The 23,592-nt window shown below is 35.0% G+C and overlaps 1 protein-coding gene across 1 annotated transcript in view; it reads right to left on the bottom strand.

The window, feature by feature from the left end:
• Positions 1-23,405, bottom strand: part of LOC106064849 (neurotrypsin-like) — a 56,198-nt gene extending 32,793 nt beyond the window's left edge. Inside the window, exons 1-6 of the mRNA XM_056028640.1 lie at positions 23,269-23,405; positions 17,474-17,627; positions 9,889-10,064; positions 5,403-5,498; positions 3,630-3,783; positions 302-477 (exon numbers count right to left, since the gene is read on the bottom strand). Of these exons, the coding sequence (XP_055884615.1) occupies positions 302-477; positions 3,630-3,783; positions 5,403-5,498; positions 9,889-10,064; positions 17,474-17,627; positions 23,269-23,374 (862 nt within the window). The 5' untranslated portion in view covers positions 23,375-23,405. The remainder of the gene's footprint in view (positions 1-301; positions 478-3,629; positions 3,784-5,402; positions 5,499-9,888; positions 10,065-17,473; positions 17,628-23,268) is intronic.
• Positions 23,406-23,592: the final 187 nt, after the last annotated feature.

Consider the following 23,592-nt stretch of genomic DNA (forward strand, 5'->3'; position numbering starts at 1 on the left):
GGGGGTTTTAAACTCAAAACCCCCTTGGCTGCGCTGGGGCAAGTGATGGTTCAGTATTAAAATCTCACCTAAAATTAAAAGTAGCAAAGCAAAAAATCAGTCACTAAATTGCGATTACGTTTCGGATTTCATTTCGGGTGGGGGTGGGGGGTTGAACTCCAAGACCCCAACTTTGCTACGCCCATGATTACTATATAAATTAATTTATTATTATATTTATTTATTTATATTTATTAACATATACATATAATGAACCGTAGTACATTAAAAAATTGCAAGTGAGTAAAAAAATAAAAATTACCGTTAGCACAAATGACACCCGCTTTCTCAGAGGGTTTACAGTCATGTTTACCCCATGCAGAATGAGAACAGCTGTCTAAGGTCGACTCATTAGCTTGACAGGAGACTTCGTCGAGTAGAAAGTCGTATAAGTGGTTAGAATTAAATCTATTCGTTCCCACATCTTTGGCGCCAGATCTATAAAAGTTAAATTTATATTCTAATTATTTCGTTGGTAGTGTATTTCTAGATCCAGGCAATGGCGTAGCATTTATGGCGCGAAGGGTTTTAATGAACCCGGACAAACGACCATTAGGGGCCTACATAAATGCTACGCCACTGCGTGGATCTAGAACTACACTACCAACGAAATAATTACGCCAATGTATTTAGAATTTCCACTTTTTTCTATCCGGCGCTATGAAGAAACAAACCTATAATGTGTTATAGTTCTTTTACGAAATAAATACATATATATTTAAATGTCCCCCCATCGAGGTTTTGCACAGCGTTATTCTTCGTTATAAGTTTTAAAAACTCATTTTGTGATGGGCAAAAGTTAACAAAGAAGTTAAAACATTTAATTTATAGAAAAAAAAATAGTTAAGGCCAAAGCTTAATTAGAAAAAATATTTTTTTTAAGTTATAAATTTTAACACTTGGCTGCGATTGAAAGGCACATCTCTCTTGTCTGGTCCTGCGATATCAGCAGCTTTGTTTATAAAAAAATGTAATTAACATTTATTTTGTCAGTCTGCAAATGAAGAGAGACTGGTAGATGTTATGTATATTGCAAGCACGCCTGTAATGGGGTTGATCGTCTTAAGTAACACATCTTGTCAAATAAAGTTTAGTAAAGACTACATAGAAAATGTCAAAGAGTATAAGTAGTGGAAAGTAGATACGTAGATTTTAAACAATTTATTTATTTTTGTGTGAATTTGCTTGGTTAAAATTATTATATTAAAATTACATTTGTAAGAAAAAAAACGAAATGGAATGAGGGTGTTTTGTACAACCATGAAATTATAAGTGGGGAGTTGTATTAATGAAATGTGATACATATTTATTTAGCAAATCATTGATAGATATATGTTAACAGAAGTAAGGTTAATTGCTCATAATAACAGTTATTAATGTGATGAATATAATTGTTATTTCCATATAGAAGTGTATTGATATTAACAAGACATTGTGTATGATTTTGTTTGGTTATTACATTATGGTTATGTATGTTACAGAGAATTTAGAACATTTTTAACATGGGTCTGATAATATATTCCATGATTTATATTTTGGACGTTCGATGTACATCGAACTTGTTGAACTAGGGGGTGTTACTTGCGCATGTTACTGTAAATGTGAAATGGTGCGGATGCGTGTTGAAGGGAGAGGAGAACCAAAATGGAGAAATAGAAACGAGATAGTGTTTTAGTGTTCATGTTCTAAACGAGGACGTTTTTGTTTAAGTGTTAATGTACTTTTTAAAGAGTCTCATCTTAGAAATGAACGTAACAGTAGCAATGTTCTTTAAAGCTTTGAAGAATATTCTTTGTCCTTTTCTGATGCAAATAATGGGTCGGTGAGTAGACTCAAATAATATAAAATTTGTCTTGCGGGGATGCAGTTTTCAAGTTTGCTACTCTTTCAACGCCTATAGGGAACATCGCAATGCAGCGGAAGAGACTGTTTCTGATTGTAAAGAGTACACAATGTATTCTGGGGTTTTGTTCTGGTTATAATTTTATGCCACGGGATACACATTTGAGACCAAAAGAAATTACGCTGTCGAGGATTGCTTTAAAAAACCTAAATCGACCACCTGCGGACAATGGTTATGCTGGCTCTGATTGTGGCAAAGTATGTAGGTCACAGCTGGGACTGCGATGCCACGGGAAATACTGCATTTCTCACTAATCTTCGGATCGACGACAAGCATTATTATTATTATTATTTGTATTAAAATGTACAATTGCTTTCTGTAAGAAATCCACTGTCTGCCAGTCTGGTTTCTTGTAAAAATGCTAAATCATCTACTCTGCTGAGTTCTTAGTCGATGATAGCAGTCTAACGCTTGACGCATGCCATTGATGAGTTAAGGAAAAGTATTAAGGTCGTATGCTCCAGCCTGCAATGTTGAGAGTTTTCTTTTGATTGTATGGGCATGCAGGCTGAAAAGCCTCTCCTACCTTTGAGAAAGGTCTCTGTCATTCCAGTTTACTCCAATCAGCTAGGAATTAATCACTGGTAACTACCACTCAGAGGTGCAATTACCTATTTTATGCCAGAGGAATGTCTTGGTGGTAAATTTGCAAGTGCTGGGCTGCCCACACGTTATACGTTATTTTCCATACTGACCGAGTCCAAAGAGACTGAAAGTCATTTCAATTTAAAATTAGGTGGCAAGATGAGTTTGCCAGAGAGCAGTAGTTTTACCACTGCCTCCCGCTCACGAGGCTCCAAAACCGGATTATCAGTGAGCCTTCGCCTTAGACCTTACCTGGTACACACAAAGCAGTGCAACTATTAACTTATATATATGGGTTTGGATTTGGACAGCAGGTCTTTTCCGATCGCCGACGGGCCATGCCTGTTTCATATATTGGGGCCAAACCTCCTCCAAGACCTATACAGATTGGCATGATGCTTTAAAACCTAAGTTTCCAACTTCATTTAATTTGGTCGTTTGTGAAATGTTTGACATTAGTTTGATGTTCTTTAATAGTTAAAGGTAATATATATATCCTAATCTGAACCTCACACAGGATGACGGAGGATGACAATTTGCAGGGTTATGAACCTGGGGTCATTGAGGTGACCGAACGACAGTCCAGCGCGCATTTATCACGACCAAGACGGCAATTTTAAAGTTGTCAAAGACATTTTGGAAATTAATTGTTTTAATTGTTATGCAATTTCAAACTCTTTACCACGCACAATAAATGAAATATAATTTATACTTAAAGTATTAAAACGCTAACAGTAATAAAAAGAACAAGTAATAATAATTTAAAAAAATACACGATTAATAGCATGCTCTATATGCATTGTGTTGCAAATTTTTTCCAAACACTTGTTAGGTAATTACATTTTTAATGATTAAAACTGTTAAAGATACCAAAGTTCTTGTTTGTACATTTGCTATAAGCGAATATCGTTCAATGTATGAATCTACTAGCCTTTATAATATTCCAATGATAGGCCTTTAGATCTAGACTTGAAAGACGGTGCGCATGATGGTGTTGACATTAATAAATATGTACCTTTTTCGGAATTACCCGAAGACTCATAGTCTAAGAAAAGTATTTTGTAGTTGACTATATTTTGTGACATTAGAACAATTATATTACCTTTGATAACCCAACATGTGACAGACCACTTCGGCATCAAGTTGGGACCATTTATCATCACAGACATATCCCCATGTGTTGTTATAAAACACTTCCACTGTTCCCTCGAATCTGTTTTGTCCATCTCTTAGTCGAATTTGTAGGTCATTAATGGCTGTGAATGTACAATTTTAAATTCTAATATTGAAGACTTTTATCTATAACAGGTAACTATAAATAAATAATTTTTGTGTGTATCCCGTGTTATATCATACCATATAATGTATACCACTTTCGGCGTTAACAACTTTGCGGAACCAGGGTTGTTAACACCGGAAGTGGTATACATTATATGGTATAATATAACACTAGAACCAGATTTAAAAAAAAAAAACATCATTACCTATAAAATGCTTCAAATGGCCTCTGACAACCAGTCCATTGCGATTAAAATAAAAGTATCTTAGGTACCCCTACAGTGTAGAAAAACCCAAAGAAACTTAAAAACATTCAGTTATTGTTTTTAAGAAGCGTTTCGGTAGGGCATCTCTATTATGCCGACCACATTTCGGCTCACAAAAAAAAAAAAAGATTGCCTATGGCAAATGTTCGTATTCCATTCGGTATACATCCCCTTAACATCGTGACTGTAGTACTATAGAAGCTTAAACCGTAATTAACAAGATTATCTTTTTTGTAGTGCACTCTTGCCACCGTATGTCCATGATGGTGCACAAACATATTAAATAAAGGGTTTAAAGAAGAATTAGTTGCTTTATGTAGAGTACCCATGTCTAATATTCACATTAGGGGTTGAAGGAACAACTGTTTGGTAGACACTGATTTTTGTAGGCAGGTGGAGTGATTTATTTTGCCATACTCTCGCTTGCAGGCGTAAAAAAATTTACCACTTGCCATGATCAGTGCTAACTAAAAGCAAAGCGTCATTTGATATTATGCTACCCAGAATTGTAAAGGTGTCTAAAATGTTAAGGAGGTGTCTTTTTACGGTGATCTTTGAGGATCAGTAGACTTTTTTGGTCGACTTATGGAACACGACTTTCCTTTTTGCGAGGCTAATACTTAAACTAAAAGAGGCGGGAGCGTACGCAAATCCGTTGCCTGCGAGCTAATGATCTTTTTAAAAAAAAACTCAGGTGCAGAGAAGCTGTGTTATGACTATTTCCTTTGGCATGGGACATTAGCTTATGAAGATTGAACACATTGTAATAATTCACCAGCAAAATAAATTATTACCCTGCATAGTAGGACTATGCTACTAATTCTAAGCTATCTAAACTGGGTACAGTTAATTTGCTTTAAAAAGAAAAACTAAACTATCAGATTTATATATGAAATCTATTAGTTTTACCAAGTAACAAAAATTTTAGCATCTTTTGGAATGAAAAAAAAAAAGTCGATGTATGATTTAGAGTATAGATACGATAAATTATTTTTATTGTACCTTAGCCTCGAAATTCTGAATGTATTTTTTCTCTTACTCAACTACTGATCACGAGGAGAGACCAAAAGATAAGACCTATAGACAGGTTTAAAGTTTGAACCAATTGAATGACAGCTATTCCCTTGTCAAAACATTCTATGAGGTTGTTTTTTTAATAAAAGATCTATTTGTTTCTTATCATTGGAAAAGTCTGTAAAGGAGACTCGAAATGCATACAGAGTTTAAAAAGGTTTACAACAAAAAATTGTATTTTACAAGGTACAAGGTTGGCTGTGAATGTAAACTAGAGTCTGGTCAATAAACTTTAAAAAATGACTTTTTGTACTTACTTATGTTGCAAAAGTCACCTTCGTAGCCTGGTATACATGACACGCAAAGTCCAGTTTTAGAGTCACAACCAGTTTCAGAACATGGCCAGGAACATGCTTTTACATTTTTTAAAATGTAAATTTATAAATGAATATATACAAATTTAAAAAAAAAAAAAATATATTAAAAATATTATGTCTATAAAATTAGGGTTTCATCAGATCATTTATATAGTTTCTTCTTTTTTGAAATTGTATGTAGAGATAAAAAACACAATTATATATATGCCTAATTATAAATAGAGTGATAAAAAGAGATAAATATAGGTGTAAGGTTAGGTGAGGTAAAAAGGCCTTTCTAAGTCTTTATGAACTATTAAATAAAAGATTATTTATATATTTTAGCTAAAATTTATCTTTTGAAGTAGTGTAATATATCTACTTTAATAGTTTAAAAAAATGATTTTCTGTTAATTAAGGCATTTAAAAATTATTGCTTAAAATTAATACAAAGTTAAAAATAGGGTAATTTTACCCCACAACTGGGTCAAACAGCCCCTCTTTTATGAAGCTTCTTACCCCAAAATGCAAAATTATGGAAAATAAGGTTACCTCATTCATGTTTATTTTACACTGTATACATTTATACATGTAAATTTCTTTTAAAATAGCTCAAATCCAAAAATGTTAGCTTACATATTTATTCACCTTATAGATGCTTATGTTTTTGTGTACAAATTTATAGATGCAATTTTGTTTTAAATAATTTTAGTTTGTAAACAAGATTATTAAAGATAATTAATTTAAATGGCGTGCCAAAGCAAAATTAATGAAAATTAAGAACCTTCAAGATTATTTAAAGCGTTTTTCACCTGAATGCATTAATGTATTTGCGTATGTAATTATATACTAATTATAACTAATTATAATAATATAATATAATGATTATATATATATATATATATATATATATATATATATATATATATATATATATATATATATATATATATATACATACATGGGGTGCACCGATTAGTTGTTCCGGCTCCTGTCGAATATTCGGCTTTTTTCACAATTCGACTCCGGCCAAGTATCACAGCAGGATAGATGGCTGAATAGTAAAAAAAATAAATCTAGTACCATTTAATATTCATTATGTAAACCTCGTGCCATTTAGTGTCTGTTATAGAATGTATTAACATTTTATTGAAACATAATTATGTGCTTAAAAATATACCCTATATGAATATGTAACAAACATATTTTATTATGAAAACAAGGCGAGTCACGATGACCAGACGTCTGTCAGGCTATGAGAGTATATCTCCAGAGGTAGAGATGAACAGCTACCAACCCCTTTTTATTTGTTTAGCCCATTTTATTGAGTTAATTGATAGACAGGTGACCACAAGTAAGATACGATAGACGTAGGCACAATCTAGAGGTCACACGAGAAAACTGAGTTTGGTTACTTAGTAGTCAATCTTATTTAGGGGCTGGACATAAAGCCACACCTCTACACTGGTAACCGGACAATAAGTTTGCTTATTGAGATAAAAACTCAATTACGTGGCTGGACTACAGAGTTATGTATATTAGCGTAAAAGACAAGGAGAAGATAAACACCCTTCTACTTATTTTATTTATTTAGTACTTGACATTCAGATTGACCCTGTTTACACACCTGGCACTAATAAATTTAATACCGTGCCTTTTATTACAGTTTCAGAAACCACGACAAACCAGTAGGCCTAATAATTAAGGAAGATGTTTCTTACATACTTTGCACAATAAAATATAACAAAGATGTGCATGAGTGTGTGTGTGTGTATTTTGTCTTGTATTAAAACCATCTGAGGTTCAAGCTATAAATAAGTATTATTGATGATACAGCTGTTAATAAAATCATAAAATATCGTTTGCCGAAAATGAATTCATCATAAACAGTAATTATTGACCCGGCAACGCTATAGTTTCCAACTATTAACTAAATACTCTTATCAGTGTTAACCAGTTGAAGCCAGAACCAGAAGCGGTCCAATGGAATTTACATTACAAGCCTGATGACCAGTTGTTTGTGTGAGATTCATGAACACAAACATCCACCCCTGTACATGCCAGATTGCACTTTTTTTTCCAGAGATTTTCATAAGTAAGTAGTTAAATATAAATTTACATATTTTACAATGACAATTCCGCACACACCCTTTAGAGCCTTGTACATACACACACACATGTTTTACATATTAGTTTTACAGGGCCGGTCCTAGCTATTGCGGGGCCCTATGCGAAACGGATTGCGCGGGGACTATTCTGGGTAGGAATAAGGATAATAAGTGAAAATTAAGATTTTGTATTAAAAAATAAATTCGTCTTTGCATTTTATACATTCTTCACTAAGTACAACATCACGATCAAATTAACCTTAAGAGCCTTGTGTGTAGCGAAGTCATACAGTAGATCATCAAATTTCTGTTTCCTACTGTCACGAGTCGAGTCTGTGACCTATTTCGACCAGTTTCAAGAAGCAAGTTCAAACCAGTGCAAGTGTCCAGCATAAACAAGTTAATTTTAGATATCTAATCAAAGAAAGAGGTTAAGGGAAAAAATAGCACACGTCAGCTTCTAGAAGGTCAAAGTTACTAAAATAATTATCTGAGAAGGTTCCATGATTCTGGAACGTACGATCAAAGAAAGTATAAATCTCTTCTACAAGGAGTAAATTGCAGTGTTTACAATCTGTTGAAGCATTTTATCCTGTAGCCATCTTCAGCTTTTCGATGTGTGAAGTTTTCCATAAATTTACCATACTGCCTTTTCTTTTGACTTTTGGCTGGAAAGATTGCAACAACATCCATGTTTCCAGTTAACTTCTTTTTGCTGTCACCTAAAGAAACAACAGGAAGAAACTTAAAACGTTTATACACAAACCACAAGTTTCAAATTAACCCTTATCTGAGAGATACCGATAACATCTGCTCGTTATGATATATGTCTGGAGCACAATTCAATATCACTGCATTCTTGATGTCTCGAAGGATAGAATTCACCACAGCATCAGCTACTACAGTAATAAGTTCGTTTTGAATCTTCTTTCCCAGGTAACGATCATGAAGTTGTTCCTCCATTACTGGATCAAACTTTGCAAGTAATTATACTTGACCAGGAAATTCCCATTACTTGGCTCTTTAAGTCTTTCAATGGTCCCTCTGAAAGCTAAATTGCGCTTCGCTAGAAATCGTACAATTGCAACTAGTCCAACGTTTAGTCTCAGAATAAAGCATCTCCTGGTGAACTTTGTCAAAGCCTGTTGTTTTTTTTAACTTAGTCTTGCTCCAGCTTCACAGCAACTGGTCATGTCGTCTTTTTTCATGCTACAGCTTTGCCACTGGTCAAATCCTTCAGTTAAAAAGGAACGTTTTTGTTTTTTTCCAGTAGACGACAGTAGAAACAATAGATCTTGTCTGCTGACACAGAATAGATCAGCCAAGGACGCAAAACACTTTCACCATTACTCATGTTTGGTTTGCAATGCACTTAAGAGAAATGTCTACCATCCTTATTTTTTGGAAAACTCTCCAAAGTAATCTCAGGTGGACCTTTTGTAATAAATAGTCAATACAAGATCTTTCCATTTTTTCTAGAAACATGGCAGGATAATCCAGATTTCTCAAGGAATTAACCACATTTAGTTCATTATCTATAACTACATGTTGATCAGTTGTGACATTATAGCCTTCATTTCTTATGACATGTTGATCAGTTGTAAGTGTTACATCATTTTCTTCTTCTCTTACGACATTCACCACTGCAGTTTTTGCATTCTTCATAGAATCTGTATCAGCTGTCTCACTAGAAGTGATTAAGTTCTCATTTTCGGGTTTTGATCGTTTTAAAAACGTATTCTAGTTCTAGTCGAACTTTCGTTTCGGTTAAAATTCGCACTTTTATTATATTTGTATTTAAATATGAAAGCTGACATTGCTTTTTTTTATTCGCGTAAGATTTGTGTTTTCCATATAACAATTTTGTGTAATCTTCAGGAGATTTTAAAAATAGTTTCCACGACTTTTCCTTTTTTTTACTTTAACATGCAATTACAGATATACTTAGCGCGGGGCCTATGAAAGCGTGAGGCCCACTGCGGCCGCATAGGTTGCAGTGGCTTAAGACCAGCCCTGATCGTATCTGTTTATACATACTGCAAAACGTTAACTCATTAACCAGTAACATAGTTTAAAACAAAAAGGTTAATAAAAAGGAATAAAAATACAAATTAGGATATGTCATTTAACAGTCTTACAAAATGTACAGCAACACAAGCTATTTACAAGACATGTATGCATCCGGCTCCGGCGAATATCATATTTTACTATCGGGTCATATCCGATTCAGGCCGAATATAAAAAAAAGTACTATCCGGTGCACCCCTAATATAAATATAAATAATCAACTGTAGTAAATTATCGAATTGTAAACTGTTTTTATGATTTTAAAAAATTACCGCTAGCACAAATGACACCCGCCTTCTCCGTGGGGTTACAGTCATGTTTACCCCAGGCAGAATGAGAACAATCATCTAAGGTCGACTTATTTGCTTGACAGGAGACTTGGTCAAGGAGATAGCCGTAAATGTGGTTCGAGTGAAATTCATTGTCTCTCAACGCTTTGGCGCCAGATCTAGCAAAGTATAAATAATATTAGAATTATTTCGTTGGTAGTAATAATAATAATAATAATCTTTATTGTCCGTATGGAAATTTGTCTTACAATTTGTGCATTACACCAAACAAAAAACATTATAACTATAAGAAACCAAAGTGTAAATTTACACCAGACTCACTCATAATTTACATGTGATAAAGTTTATATCAGATTGTTCTTATTTAATGATTTGATTGCTAGGGGAAAAAAAGAGTGTTTGTATCTGTTTGTCTTTGCTATCGGTGTCTTGTATCTCTTTTGTGATGGTAAAATCACAAAATCCTGACACAAATGGTGATTCTTTATTTCGAGGATCTTGTTAGTTTTTTTTATTCATGCTTGTCTCAAACAAGTGCCCTAAAGGGGTTTGTTTTTTGCCAATGATCTTACCAGCAGCATGTAGGATTCTATAAAGTTTATTTTTATTTTTAATGCTCAGATTGCCATACCAGGCAGTGATATTGAAACTTAAAATATTGCAGATGTGAGCGTGATTAAACATAGCCAAGGCCTTTTCGCTAACATTAATCGAGGACAGTTTTCTTAGAAATCGTAATTTTTGCTCCCTTTTTTTTTGCTGATATAATCAGTATTTGCATTAAAATTTAGTTTATTGTCTAGGATAGTACCTAGGTATTTAAAGGTTTGCACTATTTCAATAGTCTCTCCAGCTACAAAAACAATATCATTTTCCTTCCAAAAATCGATTATCATTTCAGTGTTGTTTTTTTTTACATTTAATAATACAAAATTATCTTTACAGAATTTTTCAAGAAGAGTCGCATCATCAGCGAATTTTGTGAAGGAGCAAAAAGGACTATCGGATTGAAAATCATTGGTGTACAAAATGAACCATAAAGGCTATGTCACAGCCGCCTGGGGCGATCATGTGTTAACTATGCGTGCATTTGATGTAACATTGTTTACCCTAACCCTCTGAGATCTCTGTGTCAAAAATTCATTAGCCCATAGTATTATGTATGGACTAACGCTTTCATCTTTTCAATGAGTAAATGAATTTGTATAGTGTTAAAAGCTGATGAGAAATCAATAAAGAACAATCTTACATAAGTGTTCGGTAAGTCCAGATGTTTGTAGACACAATTTAAAATATTTAGGATGGCATGTGTACACCTTTACCCTTTTGGTAAGCAAATGTACATCCAGGTTCTCCACTTATTTATACCAGGCCCAATAAAGAAACAAACGTATAATGTAAGCGACGCATTATGCTTTTTTTTAACCAAAGAAACAATCTATATTTGAAAGTTTCCCCATTAAGAATTGCAAAGCGTCATTATTTGTTAAAAGTTTTAAAATTCATTTTCCTGGCCTGTACAACTTGTGATGGGCAAAAGTTAACCAAGAAGTTAAAACAAAATTAGTCTACAGAGGTCAAATTTTAACTGCAAAAAAAAGTTTAATTAAAATCGTTGTTCATATTTTTTTTTTATTTCAAAATTCAATCATTTTTTTTATGTCAACACTTGGCAGCGATTGAAACGCACGTCCATGTTTTTTGGTTTTTAAAATAAGTTATCAATTAACATTTTTTTTGTTAATCTGCAATTGGAGAGGGACTGGTAGAAGTTATGGAGTCAAACTTTGCACTACATAGATCGTAGCAGCATTAAAAAAGGTTATTAAACATTTTAAAGTTTTTATGCACAATTATGAATGGGATTCACGTCTTTAAATTTCCGTTATTTTATAGTGGTAATCTGATAATTTCGTGAAGTCAATATATGTGAATGTATTCAATTAACGTGTGGCAAACGATAATTTAATAACTGCAGGAAAATTAAATACACTTTTTTTTTCATAAATGTCGATATTTTAAAAAAAAAAGTCAGTTAACATAATACTTTAAAAGTAGAAAATAGGTGAAAATGTGATATTTGTAACTTAACTATAGTGACATATTGTCCAAGAATATAAGTATAAGTCAATTATGCGATTACGTTTTTTTTTATATAAAACTATATCCGGAATAACGTTATAGTAATGAAATATAAGTCATTATATAGATTTTAATTTAGAATGTATATGCTATTTAAAAAAGAAAAAAAACAAACAACAAATGATAGATCATGTATTTTTGCAACGTTTAAGAACCAAAATTAAATGTAAGATAACATAGAAGAAACATCTATAATACTTAATGATATTGCGATTTTTCAATAAGGATCATTAAAGGTTAAATCTGATTTTCAATAGCTTATAGTATTTTTTTATATAAAATTGACGGACCAACAGACAAAACGCACCAAAAAGGTGGTTTTATACTGATTGGGGCACTAAACAAAAAATAAATAAAATCTGATTATTTAAAAAAATTTAGGGAATTAGTTTAGTATCGTGTCTAGCTGTGGCTGTCACACTACTGCACGAAGGTAGCTGCATAAAAATGTGTGTGATATTTACATACAAAAAGTATTCTTAGCCTTTATAAACCAAAATAAAAGTTTTCTCTTAATTTAGCAGCTTATTAATTATAAAAAAATACCTTTAACTAATATTTATATTTGAACAATCCTTGTACATTTTATAAATATATTTCACTTAGTAATACTGAAAATACACAAAAGATAACTTTCTTTGTTAATATATTGTAACATAATTTTTCCTTAAATTAATGTATTTTTTAAGAATTGGTGTATTTTATGAAATATTAATTGCATAATTTATTTTATAAACTAAACGGTTTGCTTTTAGAAACTAAACAGTAGACGTTGCACCTAAACTTTGCAAGTCACATGACATGGTTAAATAATATTTTTCATTTTTCTTCTAGTTCTTTGGGTTATTATTGTGACAGACGGACATACGAACAAATTGCACAAACCTAATGGCGACATTTCCTATACGGGGGTGACAGTGACATTCGAGCTACAAATATTGCACGTACGACTGATATTCTTAAGTAAAACATTTTGTCAGACATAGCTTTGTATGATAGACTTGAGAGAATACATCTATTCTGGCATAAGTAAGTCTAAAAGAAACGCGTTAACTAAGTCGTTGTAGCATAAGCTTCTTACAAAAATAGAAACATTCTAAAATATTGATGTAACTTTGTTCCCGCTCTGATATATATTTGTGCAAAAGCACACTGTTCCACACTAGAGATGGAAAAACAGAATAGGATACCGCCATATTTGAAGTGGAACCGGATTTGGAAGAGCATTTGAAATCTATGCAAGACTCGATACAAACACAAAGCGAATAAATAAGTACGATGTAGGATTTTATGAAGGTAAATATGTACACGCTAGATCTGGGCATGAAAACAGCCATAGAAACAATGAACCAGAAAATAAACACTTAAATGAGAAAACGAATTAGAGGGCTGACGCTGTGGGAAAAGAAATAGAATAAATAAAAGCTCAAGTGAAAGAAGGAATGAGTAAGATGCAGACGACAAAGTCAGTGTTTTCCGATTTATGAGAAGATTAAGCCTCCTGTTTTTTATGGGTCCTTTTCTTGGTCTGTCTACAATTTGATGCAGCCGCCATGGTCAATAAGTGGAGCAGTGAGGATGAGAAAGTGACTACTTTAATGTTAGCTTTGGGAGGAAAGGCTTCCAAACTGCTTTAGGCAATTCCAGACTAGCAAGACTACAAACTACAGAGCTTAGTTACGGAAATGAGCATTTACAAGAAATGTATCGAGTCCAGCTGAAAATCTGACAACAACGCGCCGGTGAAACTTAAAAGCGACTAAAAACAGACGTTGAACGTCTTGCTCATCTGGCGTACCCGACAGCAGCATTGGAGTTTCTAGACGTAGTCGCCACTGATATTTTTATCAATGCCACTCGAGACCCGGAGTTAAAGAAAGCTGTCAGAATCAGTAGCAAACGCAAACCAGCGAAGCCCTAGTATACGCACATTCTTATGAAGCCGCCAAGGATACATTGAACAACATTTATTATGGTCGAAGACTAGATGTTAAGGGTGAATATATTATGCAAAGTTATAGTGTATCAGAGGCACTGGAAGAGCGTAGAACAAGTGTCTGATGATGGAACTGTGGTGAACATTAACATCTACAAAGAAACTGTAGCAGAAGACCAGAAACAATTGCCCGACAAGATCCACATTACTACTTGGGAAACTAGTGTTCGCTGGTTTCAAGGGGCGGAAACTGGCGACCCACAAAGTGGGAGCCTCTATTAACATTTGTTGGGGCAGAGCACACGTCTGAAGGTAGACGTTAAAATCGGTGCTGAAAACAAACTATCGCTTTCTTCTTGACACTGGTGCCTCTTGATCAGTCATTCGGCAAGATCCTGTACAAGGATTGACGATCGTTAAATTTGAGCTCGAGAATCAGTTATTCATTCATGAGTTCCTGATCGCCAATATAACCGATGACTGCATTATAGGACTCGACTTTATGCAAACATTGGGTTTCTTATTAACATTGGCGGAGGAGCTTTGATATGTGGGACGTAGAGATTCCTTTGCTAAATGACAAGAATGAGGAAGAGAATGGTCGATTCAGAAGAATCATATTGACGGAGATTACGAGCTTGCCTGCACAATCTGAATAGATTATTTGGGGAAAATTAGAGCCTGGTCATACAAAGACGAGAACGACACTAGTAGAGGTCAAAGAAGATAACTACAGTGAATTTGCCGTAGGTAAGACGTTGGTGATGATCGATAGAGATTATGAGGTACCTGTTACCTTAGATTTGGTGAAAAAACCAAAGAAACACAGCATCATTGCTGTTTGCCATACGGTTGGACTGATTCAAAATTGCAGCGATGATAAAATCACCAGTGACAGCTCTGAATCAGCCCACCCGCATATTACAAAGCTCCTGGGGTAGATTACGACGAATTTATCAGATGAACAATATGCCAAAGCCGATTTGTGAGTTTGGTGATATCTTGGCGATATCTTGCCGACTGATGAGTATGAGTACGACTGAATATTGTTCAACATCCTATCGACACAGGAAATACCAGACCTATTCGACATCCACCACGTCGTCTTCCACTGGCAAAACGACAAGAAGCTAGGGAGTCATTCAGTCTTTAAATAGTCCTTGGTGTTCACCAGTAGTCTTAGTGAAGAAAAAATGCGATTTTGTTTAGACTATAGTTCGTTGAACGAGGTCACCCATAATGACATGTACCTTTTACCTAGAAATGACGACAATTTGGATACGCTTACTGGATCACATATATTTACTACTATTGATCTAAAAAGCGGTTATTGGCAAATTGGAATGCATCTCGAAAATAGAGAGAAAAAGGCGTTCTCTGGAGGCAACTCTCTCTAGCCATTTATTTAATGTTTTTTGACTCTGCAATGCTCCGACCAACTTTGAGCGATTGATGGAGCGAGCCTTATATGAACTTTATTTGAACATCTGCCTTGTTTATATGAATGACATTATCGCCTTAGGTAAGACGTTTGAAGAAAATCTTGTAAATCTGAAGGATTTTTTTTTAAAGGATAAGAGGCGCTGGGATGAAACTCAACAGAAAGAAGTGCTCTTTGTTGAAGGAGTGTAAAATATCTTGGGCACATCGTGTCAAATGAGGGAGTTAGCACTGATCCCGATAAAGTAAGACCATGGCCTACCCAAACGAGTATTCATGAATTGAGAAGTTTTCTGGGGTTTTGTGCCTATTACAGACGTTTTGTGCCTAATTTCTCCAACGTTTGTAGGGTTCTTCATCAATTCACAGAGCAAAAGAGGCAATTACTTTGGACGGCGAAATGTCAAGTGGAGTTTGAAAGTCTGAAAAACACATTTGCCTCATCCTTGATATTGGCCTACCCGATACCAGGCATGACATTCCTACTGGACACAGATGCAAGTAGTGCATGAATAGGCGCTGTCTTGTCCCAAAAGTGAATGAAACTGAACGAGTCATTGCCTATTTCAGTTGTAGCTTGTCAAAGCCTAAAAGAAACTACTGTGTCACAAGACGTAAACTCCTGACTTTTGTTGATGCAGTAAAACATTTTCACAAATATTTCTTTTAATAACAGATCACGCAGCCCTCCAACGGTTGCTTTAATATAATAGTCCTGAAGGTCATTTAGCCAGATGGATTCAACGTCTACAAACTTTTATGAATTTGACATTACACATCATAAATGACAGATCCATCAAAATGATGATGCACTGTCTCCTCAACCCTATTAAATGGAATGCAAACACTGCAGGAAAGCTAAAGAAAAAGAGGCGATCATTGATAGTCACGTTTGGAGGTGAATGTTTCCGGACCATCCTGGTCAAATGAAAAAATACGGAAATGCAACTAAAAGATGAAGATCTAGCTTCTATTTTCTTATAGAAGGAAGACCAGAATGGCAACATATCTCAGAGAAAAAGGGGCTGCCATCAAAGCATACTGGTCTCAGTGGGACTCGCTTACCATCGCTCATGGTGTCACTAAGAGGGTTTGGGAATCCACAGACGGCACAACTAATTGTCTTCAGCTGATGTTGTCTACAGTGAGAGTGGGTGATGTACTTCAATAGATGCATAATGGCATTAGTGGATCTCATTTCGGTGTAAATAAAGCTTTGGAAAAGGTTCGTCAGCATTTCTACTGGTTTAGATACCACATATATTCCTATTCGTTGTTTACAAACATTTATTAAATAATTTAATGTTTAAAAAACAAATATGTTAAAGCATTTAATGTTGTTGTTTATACATTTGCTATACGCAAATATCACTCATTGTATAAATGCATCAGACTTTATCTTATCTAATATGATACAGACGTTACTTTAAAAAAGAAGATGATTACGTCCTATGCATATTAACCAATGACTTAAACTCTGCCAAGTCACTGGTTTTCCTGGCTAGCTCAGGCAACCCATTCCATGCTCTAATAGCACTAGGGAAGAAGGAGTATTTGTAAAAATGTGTCTTTATCTTTGTGTCGTTCTGAGTATTTTAATAAATTTTGTTTTTCTATTTAAAGATTATGGTTCAGTGTTTAATGTATAATTGCTACTTTACTTTTGAGTCTTTTGTCCTGAAGGCCTTTAGATCTAGACTTGAAAGACGGTGAGCCAAATGTTCCTGGCATTAAAGAATACGTGCCTACATGCGGAAATACCCTAAGAAGTAAGGTCTGTTCAATAAAATTATTTTTTGTTTTTATACATTAACTGTTATATTTTTAAAGCCCTTTTTTGAGAAACGTGCCCACATTGTTTTTGTACATTCTATATGTACGACTTAAAATAAGAAATTAAATTGTTAATTTCTAATAATAATTTTAAGTGTTACAGTACGTCACGTCTTGCAAATCAGGTCAGCCAATTTTTAGGTCTAAAACGATTGTGTCTCTGTGTTCATCTGCCAGAGTCGACTGTATTCAGTTACAATAGAACAATTATATTACCTTTGATAACTCAACATGTGACAGACCACTTCGGCTTCAAGTTGGGTCCAATCATCATCGCAGACATATCCCCATGTGTTGTTATAAAACACTTCCACTGTTCCCTCGAATCTGTTTTCTCCATGTCTTAGTCGAATTTGTAGGTCAGTAATGGCTGTGAATGTACAATTTTAAATTCAAATTTGGAGACTTTTATCTATAACAGGTAACTTTCAATAAATAACTTTTTGTGTCTATCCAGTGTACAGACTACAGGAAGTGAGGAAGTTCTATGTATTTGAAAGATTAATGATAGTTCTCTATGTGCTCTTCTTAGCATTGTGATATTTGAATATGGCGCCTTTGACATTGTTTATTTATAAAAAATGGTTTCAGATCTCTGTTTATTGTATTACGTTTTTTTTTCCAGAAAGTTACCTTATATCACATCCCTCTGCGTTCTGCATTCCATATTCTCTTCTTTTACTATTTTACTGTATATTATGACTTACGTAATGCAAACAGGATCCTACACATTAGAAAACATTTTATTTTAAAAAGGAGATTACAGTGTTTAAAACTTCTAATTAAAATGCAGATTAGATTATAGTACCTGGTGACCTTGCCTGGCTCGGTTAAATTATTTTTTCTAGAGCTACTATCATTTGTGTCTATTTATATGAAAGAAAGTGGAATGTCTCATTTTTAATAATTTAAAACCAAAATAAATTTTATTTTACGACAATGAAACATGTTTAAGCTAATAAAACGTTCGACCTTAAGTTTTCGCATTTTGGCTAACGAGTTTACAATGTTTTTTCTTTTATATACATATATCTTAAAATTGTAAAGAAAATTGTTTGAGTATATATATATATATATATATATATATATATATATATATATATATATATATATATATATATATATATATATCTGGTAGAGAAGCCAGGGTGACATCGTCTACTGTATTCTGTGTGGCATAGACTTCCAGGTAGTGTTCTGTCCATCGTTTTAGCTGCTTGGTTTGATCTGTAATTTTTTCTCCTGATTTGGATAGAAGGGGGCAGGCTTAGACACTGTTGGGCCCAGGGCCGCTTTAATATCATCAAATAGAGCTTTACTATTTCCTGAGTGGAGACTGTCTTGGATTCTGTTGCAGGTATCCCTCCAAAAGTTGTTAGCACATTTTCTGGCCATTTGTTTCGCCTCTTTATTAGCACTTTTGAAGGCCTCCAAAGATTTTGGGCTAGGCTTTGTCTTGTTAGCGAGGTGTGCAGATCCCTTTTTCTCGATGCAAGGTTCCATATGTGCTTCAGATCCATCCTTCGGGTGATGCAGAGGTTAAGCTGGTGCCACCTTTTTGAGCGTGGGTGCTGCCAAGAGACTTTATGGCGTTCCTTGCCAGAGAAGAATGTATTTGTTACACACAGTTCATGAGAGCTACAGAACTCGAGTAGCCTTTGGCCATTGTCATTGATTTAGCCAACACCTTTAGGTCCCAAGCATTTTGGCCATGCATCATTTCCATCACCAATACGGGCATTAAAGTTTCCATTTATATAGAGGTGCTCGAACTTTGCAATACTTTTAATTACGACCTCTAGAGCTTGAAAGAATCTGTCTTTGTCCTCTTCCGGTGCAGCAAGGGTTGGTAAGTAAGCACATATTATTTTAACTTTGCCTTGCGGTGATACAAATTTCATGTGTGCTACTCTTTCATTGCTAATGGGAAACATCGCAATGCAGGGGACGAGACTGTTTCTTATTGCGAAGACGACGCCATGTATTCTAGGGCTTTGTTCTGGTTTTCCTTGCCAGTAGAATGTATAGTTGCTTTCTGTAAGAGATCCACTGTCTGCCAGTCTGGTTTCTTGCAGGCAGGCCACATTAATGTTTAGTCTGCTGAGTTCTCTGTTGATAATAGCTGTTTGAAGCATTTCGGTGACGAGTTCAGGGTCAATATTGAAGCCAGGACACATTGTCCGTATGTTCCAGCTTGCTAAACGCATTAATGTTGAGGGTTTTCTTTGATTGTATTTGCAGGTGCGGGTGAGCAGCTTGCTTTTTGATTTTGTCTTAGCACCAAGCACCCAGTGGTGCGGCAAGCTTTGGCGGGATAGCACTTTATTGTCCGAGGGCTGCTCGGCTTAAGGCAGGCAATAGCTATCCAGTGAGGCTAAAAAGCACCTCCTACAGTCAAGATTGGTCCCTGGTCCAGCTTACGCCAATCAGCTAGGAACTTATCACCGGTAACTATCACTCTCCGTGTTTTTTCAAAGACATTATTGTCAGAGATGGAGTGACCTCTCAATTGCTGAAGGAAAGCCTGGGCGTTAAATTTGCGAGTGCTGGGCTGCCCACACGTCACCACACGCTTCTCTTCCATGCTGACTGGGTCCAAAGGGATGGCAAGCCATCACAATTTGGGGGCAGGTGGCTGCAGGAGTTTACCAGAGAGCAGTAGTCTTACTACTGTACCGCCGCCTACGGGGCTCCAGGAACGGATTTTCTGTTACGGTTTACTTCCTTAGCCTTAGAACCTACAGGAACACACACAAGGCATTGCAACTATTGATCTATAGCTAGGGGTTTGGTTTGTGGGCAACAGGGCGTGTCCGCACGCCGACGGGCCATGCCTGCCTTACATTTTGGGGGCAAACCTCCTCCAAGACCCTTGCAGTTTAGCCTGAGGCTTCGCAGCCTCAGTTTCCATCTGCCACCACGAGGAGGTACTGCATATGACTTGCTGTGGAGAGTCTATGTACTGGCAAGAGAGACTTACAAAATTGCTCCCCTTCTCTACCAGATCTTCCAGTACTGGAATGCCTAGATGAGCTTCAGAGCCTTAGTGACCTCAAAAAAGCAACTTCATAAAAAATAGAAAATCTCCTGGGAGTGATGGTATCCCAGTGGAAATAGTGAAAGTCAACAAATAACTCCTGCTCCCTAAACTCTATATTCTCCTCTGTTGGGAAACAGGTCATGTTCCACAGGACATGCGTGACGCAACTATAGTCACAATATACAAGAAAAAAAGGGGATCGGAGTGACTGCTACAATTATAGGGGTATCTCTCTCCTCAGTATAGTGGGCAAAATCTTTGCTAGAGTGGCACTATCCAGGCTGCAATTGATAGCTTCTAGAGTCTACCCAGAATCTCAGTGTGGATTCAGGAGTGGTAGATACACTATAGAATTGATTTCTTCTCTATGACTACTGCAGGAGAAATTCCGAGAAAGAGACAGACCCCATATACATCGTTTTTTGTTGATCTGACTAAAGCTTTTGACATGGTCAGCAGAAGTGGCCTTTTCAAACTCCTGAGGAAAATAGGTTGCCCTCCCAAACTACTGAAGTTCATTGAGTGTTTTCACGAGGAAACTAAATGTACTGTCAAATTTAATGGAGCCCAATCAGCACCTTTTGAGGTTTGCAGTGGTTTCAAGCAGAGATGTGTGTTCACACCTACTCTGTTAGGCATATTCTTCTCCTGTCTACTACATTATGCGTACAACGACTTAAACGAAGGTGTGTTTCTCCATACAAGATCCTCTGGAAAACTATTTAATGTATCAAGGCTGCGGGTAAAAACCAAGGTTAGGAAGCTGATAATGCAGCTATTGTGGCTGATTCTGATATTCAGCTACAGTCCCTGGTTGACAAACTATCTGCTGCTTGCCAGAAGTTCGGCTTAAACATCAGTCATAGCAAGACTAAGGTACTTGTCCAAACACAAACACTGCACCTCAAGTAAGCATTAATGACCAACCACTAGAAATTGTTGATCACTTTTGTTACCTTGGCTCCATCATATCCAACAACACTCTACTGGATAAAGACATAAACAACAGGATAGCCAAGGCAATTGCCACCATGTCACGGCTGCAGAATAGAGTCTGGGACAACATATTGCTGACTAGCAGTACTAAAGCCCTAGTCTACCGGACCTGTGTGTTGAGCACCTTGATGTACGGAAGTGAAACATGGTCAACCTACTTATGGCAGGAAAAAAAGCTGAATGTCTTCCACTTCCGATGTCTAAGGCGGATCTTTAAAATAAGGTGGCAAGATAAGATAACCAATGAGGAAGTGCTACATAGAGCAGGGTGTCATGACATCCGCTCTGTTATCAGCAGCACACGCCTTGGCTGCCTTGGCCACGTTCGTAGAATGCCAGTAGGTCGACTTCCACAGGACATCCTGTATGGAGATCTAATAGAAGGAAGGAAAGCCGCTGGTCGCCCACTTCTACGTTATACGGATGTATGCAAACGCGACATGAAGCTCTTCAAAATCGACACTGGCAACTGGGAAGAGGTGGCACTGGACAGATCAACATGGAGAGAGAGCATAAAGGAAGGGTCACAGATTGCACATGTCAAACACAACAGAAGCAGAAAGAAGGGTGAAAATGCAACGGCGCCTGGTGATTATATATGCCCAACCTGCGATCGCAGCTGTGTATCAAGGATTGGCCTCTTTAGTCACACAAGAAGTTGCAAAGGGAAATGATCGTCTTTGGAGACGTAAAATGCCACAGATATATATATATATATATATATATATATATATATATATATATATATATATATATATATATATATATACGACTCATATATATGCATACAGAAGATAATCGTTTAATAGTATAATAGTATTAAAAGGATTAATTATTTATATAATAACCTATACACTTTAAGTGTATTTTTTCTTACTTAATTATTGATTACGAGGAGAGACTGAAGAGGAAAGGCTTATGTACAGATAAATTAACTCAATAAATGACTTTTTATACTTGGTTTTGCAAAAGTCACACTTAAAGCCTCGTTTTACATTCAAAGCAACTTCGAGTTTAAGAGTAACCACCAGTTTCAGAACATTGCAAAAAAAAACACGCTTTTATATTTATTTTAATATAAATTTATAAATGAATATATAAACAATATAAATTTAAAAAAATATATATTAAAAAACATGCACAAAAAATTGGGGGTTATCAACTCGATTTCTATCATTTCTTTTTCTTTCCGAATTAATATGTAGCGATAAAAAAATCAAACAATTTTATATAATTAAATTTAGAAATATAAAGAAAGTTGAATATAGATGTAATAATTAACCAACTAGTATACAAAATAGGTAAGCGATAATAAATTACGCTTATAGGAATCTAACTTAAATAATTAAGCTTTTTTATAAAAAGCATTTAGTAAAAAATTTTGAGTACATAGAGAATAGAAAATTTATTTTCTCTAGAAATTAAATGTTTAATTCCAATATGCACTGCTACATTAATTGTTTAGCTAATTGTGTGCCTACACTCAACCTTCGCAAATTAAATGTTTTCGAAATGTATTAGCTGTATACGGTCTGTTTGTTGTTTTCTTTTTGGTTGTTTTTCTTGTAAGTCTGTAAAGTTTTCATCTCAAATACTCTGAACGATATTGAAAATTCTAATTAAAGGTATTTCAAAAGTTGCTAAGCTCTAATGCAGAACTACTTTTTATGTTGTAAAAGAAAACTTATTTTGCTTTTAATATTCAAAATGTACACTAAGGTTTTTATTATGCAATTACACCTTTTTATAACTTTTTACAAGTTATAGTAAGAAAGAAATATATATATATAAGGAAAATAATATTTTGTATGCTCTGCTAAAATGTTAGTGTAATTTGTTTTTATTTGTGTAAAACGTTCTAACACATGTCATACTTTTTAAACAAAGACATATACATTATCATAATATACATATACATTTTATATATAACTCAAATAAAAAATATCTTCAAAAGCTTAAAATGTATATTTTTTACCTTGACATTGCATTAAATTGAAAGTCCCTAAAAGTAACCACAATATCATTTTTACTAGGTTGAGATCAAACCAAATAATGCTAAATTCTAACATCATTTTTTTCATTTAGCTTACTGACGTGTATATCTGACAAGACACATACGTATCAAAGTACTTGAGATAACATCTACAGTTGTTTTTTTTCGGCTTTTGAGCATCCTTGAAAAAAAAAAAGAAGTAATTTACATCCATGTGTGATTTAGAATATATTTCTGCATCTCCTAAACATTTATCCATATTTTTATTAACTCAATTACAAAAAAAAACACACCCTGTATTAAACG

The sequence above is a fragment of the Biomphalaria glabrata genome, chromosome 5 (assembly GCF_947242115.1).
Source record: "Biomphalaria glabrata chromosome 5, xgBioGlab47.1, whole genome shotgun sequence".
In the NCBI taxonomy this organism is placed as follows: Eukaryota; Metazoa; Mollusca; class Gastropoda; family Planorbidae; genus Biomphalaria; species Biomphalaria glabrata.